At 33.8% G+C, this 11160-nt stretch overlaps 1 protein-coding gene across 1 annotated transcript; it reads left to right on the forward strand.

The window, feature by feature from the left end:
* The first annotated feature begins 7030 nt into the window (after positions 1-7030).
* LOC143620946 (putative WRKY transcription factor 65) lies at positions 7031-8720 on the forward strand. The gene is made up of 3 exons (XM_077092509.1): positions 7031-7272; positions 7368-7517; positions 7949-8720. Exons 1-3 carry the CDS (start codon positions 7136-7138, stop codon positions 8517-8519), a joined length of 858 nt encoding a protein of 285 aa, XP_076948624.1. The 5' UTR covers positions 7031-7135; the 3' UTR covers positions 8520-8720.
* The last annotated feature ends 2440 nt before the right edge of the window (positions 8721-11160 follow it).

The following is an 11160-nucleotide window of genomic DNA, read 5'->3' on the forward strand; positions in this document are numbered from 1 at the left end:
TTTTTTACTTCTTTTTTTTTAATGAATGATTGATTTATTGATTTATTGTGTGCACTTTTGGTATAACTTAATCAGGTGGTTTTAATCTTCAACCCCTTTCACTTTACCATATAATAAAGATATGGTTATGCTTGTGACAGAACTTAATTTTCAGTGAATTATGTTTCTCTGTCACTGTAGTGAAGCCAAGTCTATGAACTTGTTGCCATTTGCCCACAAAGAATACACTGCACGGTGATCATGGCACTTGACGTAAGCGGCGCGTTGCTAATACACTGCACGGTGATCATGGCTATATTGATTCGGGTTTACCAGTTGCTAATATGTTATGTTGTTGGTCAAGTAGATACAAACTGTTTTCCTAAGCACACTATAAAGATTGTAGTTTTAAACCCTTTGTGTGGATGGTGATTGGATTACGCGTTTATCAGTGTGCGGGATACTAGGTTAGCGTTGATATTATTTTTTATGTAAATAAATATATGGGGCGCATTCGGTACGTTGAACAACACAACCCGCCAACCCAACACTATTAATACCCTACTTTTCACTATAAATCTCTTGCAATTTAAAGTGATATGCCATTATTTCACTCTAGCGAATGGCTAATTTTTTTTCCTTGAGAGGAATATATTTGTGAGGTTTAGCTACCTTTTACAACCTTGAATACTTGTAATTTGGTAACCTCAAAAAAGTGTCATGATCTCCATATCGAACATGATTTGATTCTTGTGCTGGATATCCTGATACTCACCGCAGCATATGCTGCAAGTAGTTGTTACCATGTTCTATTTTTATTTTTTATTTTTACCAGGAAAGCACCACATGGAACTTGTATGGCCATATGTTGAAGGTTTACCAAATCTTCTTACACGTTTTCTTTTCTTTACAAAATGGATGGTGCTTGGAATATCCAATATAGCATAAGCAAGTGTTATCTATAAATAGTTTCGAGTGAAAAATAACCATCAAGTAGGTTCGAGATGTATTGGTGCATTACTGGGTAAGTTCTCGTTTGGCAGCTAAGTACGTAATCACTTTAGGTTCAGGCGCACCATAAAGTGATGTTAAGAGTGAAAGTTGCCAAAGGAGATTTGCCCAGCAATTCATCGTACGATATACAGAGATGCCTCCACAAGTGATCAGTCGTGTTTTTCCAACTTGTATTTTCTTGTCCTCAGTAACTACACTCTTTTGGTAAACATATTAAGTCATTTCCTATGTACACAAGCAAATCAACATGTTCCGAGTGTAAAGCAGCATAAGGGTTTAAAGAAATGACGATCCGTCCTTTACATAGATATCACTTATCTTCTAAAAGACATTCGTTGTTTAGTTGCCTATGCGAGACACGTCCAGAGCACCTTTTTATGCGCCAATTATATGACGCAACATCATTGTGTTTTTTTCTCAATGACGTTTTCACATGTTTCATATAAGAGTCGCTTGATGACACTCGAATAAAAAAACCCGAATGGCCGAATCTTTGTTAAAAACAAAACTTATGTAACATATTAGGTACAGGTGATGAATTGGCACTAGTTTTAGAACATTGGTAATGCTGGTTTGCTATAAAGTAATTTCTTTGTGATCATCTTTAACAAGTAATATTATATTTGTTTAATTTTTAGAAACTTGAATATTATAAACATTGAATCCGTGTATATTAGTTTAATAGTATGTTCTTATTTGTGATAATCAAATTGGGTTTCGCAGTGAATAGTACTCTTAATGCTAAAAAGAAAATACTTGTTATGGTGGAGAAACAAAGTTACATAAATATATTTATTCAAAAGAAATTTAATTACGACGAAGATAACGTCATCATAAAATGAATCAAGAAAGTTGAAACTTAAAACTTGTTTACACATATATTTTTGTCGCACTTAATGGTTTGACTAAGCCATAAGCACCCTTAATGGGGTTGTTACGGATGGTCAAATATGCCATTGAAAAGGGCCTTATGTTTTTCTCTTTTTTTTTTCTTAATTTTTCTTTTGGGGATTCGCCCGTGAGATCTAGAGGGGTTCCAAGAGGGATCGTCTTGACGGGGTTCAAGAGGTAGAACCCCTAAAGAGTTTTGCGGTGGCATATTAGTATATTACCATGGCTTCTGGTTGTGCTTATACTTCATAACATATTTTCGTTTTATCTTATGCTTTTAATGAAGTTCTTGTCAGTATGCTAATGTACTATTTTGTGAATGTGAGTTCTTCAAATGTGAAACAAATATTCCTTAAAAGTGAAACAAAAACCCAGCATATGTGAAGTAATTACTCAAGACCCTGTCTAACTTTCATCAGACAAGTTAGTTTTTTCAATAATGTGTGGCTCCGTAATTCATAGAATAGTCTAACTATGGCGTTTAGTTTTTCCAATATTGTAACTACTTTAGCATATTAATAAAAACATCACCAGTACAACACACTCGTCCTTGTTTTAAACCATCAACTCAGCATGTCATATCATATTTTGATCCAACCTACTAAAACCTTCATTTCTTATCCCGTGGTTATTACCTGTCTTTGTTTTAAACCGTCATCTCATCCTCAGCTTTTCTCTTTATTTAATTGATATTGATTTAAATGTGTGTGTTGTGGAATAAACACACAAATGTGAGTTGGAATTTAGATGGGCCCACTCTCAATGGTTCTTCCAAGTTTTTGCCCACACGTTATTATTGTCAAACATTACCACTCTAATGGGGGCCAAGAGGTTGTTGCTTTTGTTTTTAATTTTAAACCGTGCCAATAAGGAACCATTAGAGATGCTCTAAGGGTGCGCAAAATGGAAATATTTCAAGTAAATGAATACGAATTTAATGGCATTTATCTGGCTGAGTTTTAACCAAAAACATGATCGTTAGTAAAAGGGTTAAAGTGTTGAACCAAGGTTTTGACTCCACTTTTTTAAGGGCAGCGAATTGGAATGATTTAGTCAGCTGGCATGTTTGTTTACATTATAATCTTTGCAGGGTTATCTATATGATATTTGAATGCTAACCAGTTAAGGCTTCAAGATTTCTTGTGTTTATAACTTGTATAATACGATGTGTGAGAATATTAGGAATACCTTGCCTTGCAATATCCCTTCGGGGTGTATGTATGCCGTGATGATGAAGGTCACTAATGCCTTTGTGGCATTAATGATTGAAGATGATGATCATTTGTATGGAGGGGTGATATAAACCTCGTAGATGGGCAAATCTAAGCAACTAATCTCTTTTGATTTATGACGCAAGGTATGGTATAATGAGAATGTTTTGTGCTCAATATTGCATGTATTTGCTATTAAATTTATTCAATGACTGGTATGAGTGTATGAATGTTTTAATGTTAGAACTCACTCAAGCGTGACTGATTTTTAGTATACACATCAGGTTAGCATGTGTTTGAGTTTTGAGGATGGTTGGCATTGAGGCAGGGCTACCTGGCTAAAAACTGGCATCCTAAGAAAGTTTTTGATTATGTTATGTTCAGACAAATTACTTGATTTGGTACCTTTGGTAAGTTATTTATGACAATGCAAAGTTTCTTTCTGATATTATAGGTGGGTTTTCACCAAGCTGCACTTAGTAAGGGAGGCGGAAAGGTGCAGCACCTGCAGACGACAGGTGACAACATGAGAGAGGATGTGAGAAATGAACCGAAGCCCTAGCGTTAGGCTATCTCAGCCTACAGACTGAGTTCATGCCTCATCTAGAGAAAGCTCAACAATACAACTCCAACATAAATGACGATAACAATCTGAATTACCAATCGATATCGTTTTTAGCGACACCATTTTAAGATGAACTTTTTGTTATTTTTGCACATTTTATTTCAATCATTTAATTGTAACTTTTATGCAATTTGGCATTGAATTGTTTTGAGCTTCAAGAAGACTTGTAACTTTAGGTATGGTATTTGATATAAGGTTAAACTTTGATTTGTAAGCATTTGTTTTCAATTTCGGAATCAAAACAATTTATTATATTTTCTTAATTGAATAATGTTGTAAGAATTTCTTTTTTATTTTGAGACAGGCTTATTTTTACCATTTGAAATAAATTGTATTTTATTCTTTCTATGTTTTTCATGTCTAACATACAAGATATATGAATTTAGTAACAGTAAAATGTCATTTTTGTTCTTGTGGTTTGGCTGATAATATGAATTTAGTTCAAAAAGTTTATATTCTTTTGCATATGGACCCTCCACATTTCTCAGTTCTTGTCAATTACATCCAAATCACTAACCCGTTAAATTAATTGTTAAGTCATTGGTAGATATGTCTTTTCACTATTTCTTTATTATAACTATTTCAGTGAACTACGGTTTTCGTCCTTGTCCAAATCTGCGGTTTTAGTCTAATAGTTTCAAGTTTGCAATTCTCATCATTGTAGTTTCATTTCACTTGCAATTAAACCCGAATTTATTAACCTCTTTAAATATGGTGGTTAACCCATTTGTGTGCCTCTCACGCGACGACCAGCTTTGTTGTTTTTCTCCCCAAATAAACCCCAGTTCTAATTCGCAAGCCCCCTCACGTGAGGAGGTGGGGTGTAGGGGAAAAAGGAAAAAAGAAGAAACAAAAACTGCCCCTCACGTGAAGCGTACACTGATGGGTTTAAAGACCAGACTTAACGAGATTAGGAAATTCAGGTTTAATTGCAAGTAAAATGAAACCATATAGAAGAAAATTGCAAATTTGAAACTACTGGACTAAAAATGCAGATTTGGACAAACTAAAGGGACGAAAACCGCAGTTCACTGAGATAAGTATTATAATAAATAAAGTGAAAAGACATGTCTACCCCTGATTTAACGATTAAATTTAACGTGGTTAGTGATTTGAATGTAATTGGCAAGAACCGGGAAATGTGGAGGGTCCATATGCAAAAATAAAATTTTTGAACTAATTTCGAATTATTTGTCAAACCACAAGGACGAAAATGACTTATTCACTCATTTAGTAATAATTCATTTTGCTCTCTCGTAGACCATTCCATTTCCTCGTCCTACTTATTCCCTCGGTTATTCCATCATCTCATATATAACATATCCATACTTATTTGTTGAGTAGATTAGATGATTGGAGGTTCCATAACGTCCCAAAAAAATTGTTACTTAGTTTATTTAGGGATTGTCGTTTCAGTGATGCATGGTTATCTGAGAGATAATCAGCAATTGCATTCAACGTCAAGGAATAGACCGAATAACTTGAAGCTTTCCATCTTTGAAGCGTGTGGAAAGACTCCAAATGAGAAAATGACTAATAAAGAGTTACATCCCATAATTTTCAATTTTCTAAGCCATTCATATTGAAATTTGTATCACGTACTCTGTGTGCGTGCGTGTGGATATGGGAGTGAAACCCAAAGATAGCATATAAAGCCTCTTGACTCCTTACTGTAACGTGTTACACACATTTTCTTTGACCAACTTCTATTTCAAGCACTCGACTTTAAGCATCAATGTTTAATCACCCTCAGGCCTCAGCTCACTCTAAACGCATATTAGTTTTTTAAGCTTTCATAACAAAGAAAGCAAACCCATAGATAATTAACTTTTCATATATATGTAGGGGATGGTTAATAAATACAAACATTTAATATACTTGAAAATTCGTGAAAACTACTTATATAACATTGGATTTTTTTTCTTACTTTATTTTTTTCATTCTTTTTATATATTGTTAATCTTTAGCAAAACAAAATGAAATTAAAAAAATGTATGTTGGGTTTTTTTAATTTTATTTTTTTCATTCCTTTTATATATTTTTAGTCTATAGTAAAAACAAAAATGAAATTTAAAAAAAAATGTATGTAGGTTGTACGTTTTCAAACAAACACACAACATGGAGTAACACAAAGAAGTTTGTGATTTAAATAATGTGCATACATGTAAACTATTTTGGAGGATTGCCAACCTCTTCTCAAGCTCTATTGGACACTTTCAGGGTGAAAGAACACAAAAGAGAGAGAGATGAAGGACGTAATTGCAGCATCTCAGCAACGTGCCAATATGTGGTGTCTTTTAGTAGTAGCCGCCTTACATGTTTTTAAAACATGGACAATTATTGGTGTGGTCTACTTTCGAGTAATTCAGTTGTTTAAACATAACAAGTTAAAGTAGTTGATACAATCTCGGACACAATCTAATAATTTGTAGAAACTCAATGTGTACCACTACCTAATGGCCAAACACCATAGAAGCTAGGTCACCTATAATTTGGCATCTTAAATTAAAATCACGTCTAATGTAATTAAAAGGGTATTTAAATTAATTAATGTACCTAATGATACACTAATAAACATTCAAAAAAAGGATAAAAAGATCTAATGACAAAGAACATTAGAACGCATAAACACCAAGCCTAGACAAATGACATTGTAATAAATGAAAGAGTATGTGTTACTTTAAATGATGAAAAACATGTATTTATAGCCACATTTCATATCATCACACATGTGAAAAAAAAAATACCCCGTACATAACAAACAAGATGAAAGAAAGAGAAACGTTGCTACTTGCTAGAGGGTTATTTATTGTAAAACCACAGATATGTTGATAATAGCAAGAACAACATAATGCATCAATATATATTGTTTTGAATATGATACATAAGACGATTAGATAATCGTCTCACTTTTTGATAATAGCAAGAACAACATAATGCATCAATATATATTGTTTTGAATATGATACATAAGACGATTAGATAGTCGTCTCACTTTTTTCTCTTATGTTATCTTACTTATCTTCTATGCACAGTTTTTAACATATCATTGGTTTTGATACGAGTTTACCGAAATTAATAAGGATCAAAATTCAAAACCATAAAGTCCCTTTCAAGTTGGAGTATAGTATTGTAATATGTTAATAATAATCTTGTAATTAAGTGACCCCTCCAGTTTGGGATTTGGATTTGTTTTTCACATCATCTTGCACGTCCTCTATAAAATATTCAATTGCCCATCTGTCGACATTCAGGACCCATATAATTAATTTGGACCAACCCCATTTGTTCATCACCTTCCTCCATTTTTCTTCCTCTCTCTATCTTCTCTCTCACACACAAAACATCTCTAGCTATTTGTTTGTACATATATAGGCACAATCACAAAGGTAAATATCTACAAGGATTATTCATCATGGAACATAGGTACAGTTCTCTCACCATAGATCACGAAGAAGAACACGAATATTCGCCAGAAAACAGCCAAGATTCACCGTCTTCCGGCATGTTTAATGACACCAAGACAACTTCCACTTTGTCCTCCAAAAGAAGGTAAGTTGATTTTTTTTTTGTCTAGCACACATATAAATTATATAACTGAATTTTCCATATGTTGTTGTCACATATGTTTTTTGGATTTGTTACAGTAAACGTGCTATGCAAAAACGAATCGTATCGGTGCCGGTTAAAGAAATCGAAAGATCACGGCTTAAGAATGAAATAAATGCTCCCCCTTCTGATTCTTGGGCATGGAGGAAGTATGGCCAGAAACCCATTAAAGGCTCACCATACCCTCGGTAACTTTACACTCCAAAATTTAATTAACAACTTCATAGTAATAATATATTAATACGGGTAATTAAGGTAATTAATTAATTTAATCAAGCATGAATTATTAACAAAAACTTATCGTGTCATTGATCAATCATACATGATCCTACATCTAAATTTCATAATCTTTTGATTAGAAATGTAATTTCACAGATATGAAATTGTTACTATTATTACATTGTTTCTTCCTAATTTTAAAATAATATTTTTTTACTTTGACATTTCAACTCCCAAATTACAACGTTGGTAGATAATTTAGAATAATCATGTATTGTAACCTATAGATTAAAAAATTGAATATAAAAATCATTGATGTTTACAAGATGCTAATTGCAAGAAAAACAAGGATTAATTAAGAAATTAATTAATAACACTCAATTATTATTATTATTGGCAGTGGCTATTATAGATGTAGTAGTTCTAAAGGATGTCCAGCAAGAAAACAAGTAGAAAGAAACCGAGCGGACCCTACAATGGTTATTGTAACATATTCATCTGACCACAACCATCCTTGGCCGGCATCAAGAAACAACAACCACAACCACCACAACGTGGCGGTATCACCGCCACCATCAACTACTCCCACCATCACCGAAGAAGAAACTTCTAACACCGATGATCAAGAAGCCGAAGATGCACAAACCTTAAGCAAGCAATCTATAGCACCCGTACCCGAGTTCACAAACCTAGAGGTTGGCCCTGGTGGATCATTTATAACCACTAGTGATCGATACGGGTGGTTTTCGGATCTTGAATCCCCATCATCAGCAATGCTAGAAAGTCCACTACTCGCTAGGGACATAGTTGGGGACGCGGACATGGCTATGATATTTTCAATCCGAGAAGAAGACGAATCTTTGTTTGCCGATCTTGGTGAATTACCCGAATGCACGACGGTTTTCCGACGGAAAGAAACAATAAATAAGGAGGTGCACCACCGGAGTACATGTAGTTTGGCCCCTTGGTAGTGTGACAAAAGGGTATTTGTGAAAGTACAAGAAATTTGAGTACAGTGCGCCTAAAGATGCCTAGAGAAACAATTTTTAAAGTGTTGAATTTATTTATTTTGCCACTTTTAGTGTTTGGATATTCCTTGGATTTAGTGTCATAAGTCATAACGAATAAAAGGTGGAGAAAAAAATTGTTTCAATTGGATAGAAATTTGTCTGCATGTGGGTGTGATTGAGCACTTTTGTTGCCATTGTTTCTAACGTAAAGATACTTTACATGGTGACACTTTAACTATAAATGAAGGGATATACCATCCAATCACATTTATTTATTGAATTCTCTTGCGTGTTTTTAGGGATACCAAAGATGCAAATGCTTTTAAACTCAAAAAAGCAAGTAGAATATTGAAGTTTTTATATATAGAATAATGTCTATAACAAAAATCTAGTAGTAGTGTATTTATTGTGTATTAGTATAATGAATGGTAAGAACTAAGAACTAAGATTACTGAATTTGAAAAAAAAATGCAATTCGATCCTCAAATTATGATCTCTTGTTAGAGCGTCGACTCTAAGGGAGGCTCTTGGAACATTCGTAGACGATTTAATAAAAGAGAGAAGGACGTGACAACAAAGTGAAGGATACAAGCAGCATGAGAGGGGGGAAGTGTTGGCCGTCTACAAGGCCACCATATGTGAGGTTCGTAAGTGGATAGAAGAGAAAGAAAGTATAAAGCCTGCCCAAATCCATTCTTAATTGAAGAAATTGACACCAGGTAGGTTGCAAAGCTTCTACATAGAGAAGATATAACAGTTGTCTGTCAGCGTCCGTCAAAGATGGTCTTAGCTAACATGCTGGTAAATTAAGGCTTAAGCCTCTACAAATTCATTTATTAGAGAGAAAATTGTGCATATAAACTCCTGCAGAGCGTGTATTAAACAGTTCCTTTCAGCATGAAACCATTGATTCTTCACTGTTTAGCATGAAAACAATGATTCTTCGATGTATGAAATTGAACCGGTGAATGTCTCATGATAGTTTAAACTCTAGATAGATATGTAGATTTATGGCTTGACTTAGATAGCTTTCTAAATCATTTATATTATATTTTAAATAATTTATTTGTGGGTACAATAACTGAATAAGACAGAAAGTGTATTTCATAGAATGATATGTTCTTCTCAATGAAAAATAATGTCATTTAGATGTATGTACAAAGACCAAATGCTTTTCCCTTATATAGATATTAAACCATCACAACGACTACGTCAAATCGTTTCAACTATTTGTGAAAAGGTATCAAGGTTGGGATTAACTATCGACGATTATAACTACTACGCATGTACCATTTGACATGAACACCATCAGTACTATAACTTTGTTTCAACCAATGGATGCCCATATCACTTTGTTGCTACCGAGCTTCTATTACTTTGTTTCTATCGTGCTTTAGTAACTTTGTTGCCCCCGGTTTTTCACTAACTCAGTTGCTACTTATCTTTAGTAACTTACTATAGTTCTCTAGTAACGTAGTTTCTACCTATTACTCTATTAGCCACTTTTGAAGACATTTTTATAAGCAACTTTTAGTCATCCATATTGACCGATGCATTTCTAACTAAGCATCTTCAAGGAAAAATCAAAAATTTTCATGTTAACCTAGTAGCGCGGCCTTCCAGGGGTGATGCCTTGGACCCACATGGGACAACCCGGGACCTGCCAAGGGGGCGGTGTCCCTTTGGAGCCCCATGGCCTAGCGGTTTTGCCCCTTACAACTTTAGAGGCTCCTCAATAACCGAGTTATAGTATTATTGAACAATACACCTCGTAAATCATATCACAATTTACTATGATTTATCATTTGGTCTACAAGTAAATGCTAATTATTGAAATAGCTTGATGATACTAAAATCACCAATATGATTATTTGCAAATAGCTATAAATAGGAACTGGTTAGGTGTTAAGTTGAACTGGCTTCAAATTTGAGGATCTTTCTAATTGGCTTGTTACTTGCATGTTAATGAAACCATTAGCAAGATCCTATAGCATTAAGTGATCAACTACCTATGAAATTAACACATAGAATCCCATTTGATAATGTATATTAACGAAGCGTACAAGTGATCTACTTAATATCACTAGTTAAGTGATATTGGTTTTCTGTTTCAATAGCATTGGGGTGATGGTTAAAATTATGGATCTTAAGGTCTCATGTTCAAAATCTGCCTTAATGAGTTTTTTCACAGTTGTGGGTTTTCTCGTTGATGCTGTTTCTAGTGAGTCAATCTTGAATCGTCAAAATCAGTATGGCAGTTGACATTTAGTCTCAGGAATACTCGTTCGGTTATTGGGGGTAGTTCCAGACGTTGTTCAACAAAATATCACCGGATAATTAAGCAAAACACATCAAAATCTTATGCAGTAATAAAACTAATAATAATACAAATTGGAGAAATCCCTAAAATAAAGGGTCTTTAAATGGATGTCTTACATGCTTAAAGGAAGTCATGTAATTGAAGGTGTTTACATAATTTTCTTTAAGCTTTATTTATTACTATAAATAAAACGAGCTAACTGAGAATTTTTAATTTTTTTAAACAAGTGTGCTTTAATAAAATTTGCAAAATATGATATTAAATAAAATTAGGAATTTTTTT

The sequence above is a fragment of the Bidens hawaiensis genome, unplaced genomic scaffold, assembly GCF_021521415.1.
Source record: "Bidens hawaiensis isolate Kalapana, Puna unplaced genomic scaffold, B.hawaiensis_p1.1 tig00002735_1, whole genome shotgun sequence".
Classification (NCBI taxonomy): Eukaryota; Viridiplantae; Streptophyta; class Magnoliopsida; order Asterales; family Asteraceae; genus Bidens; species Bidens hawaiensis.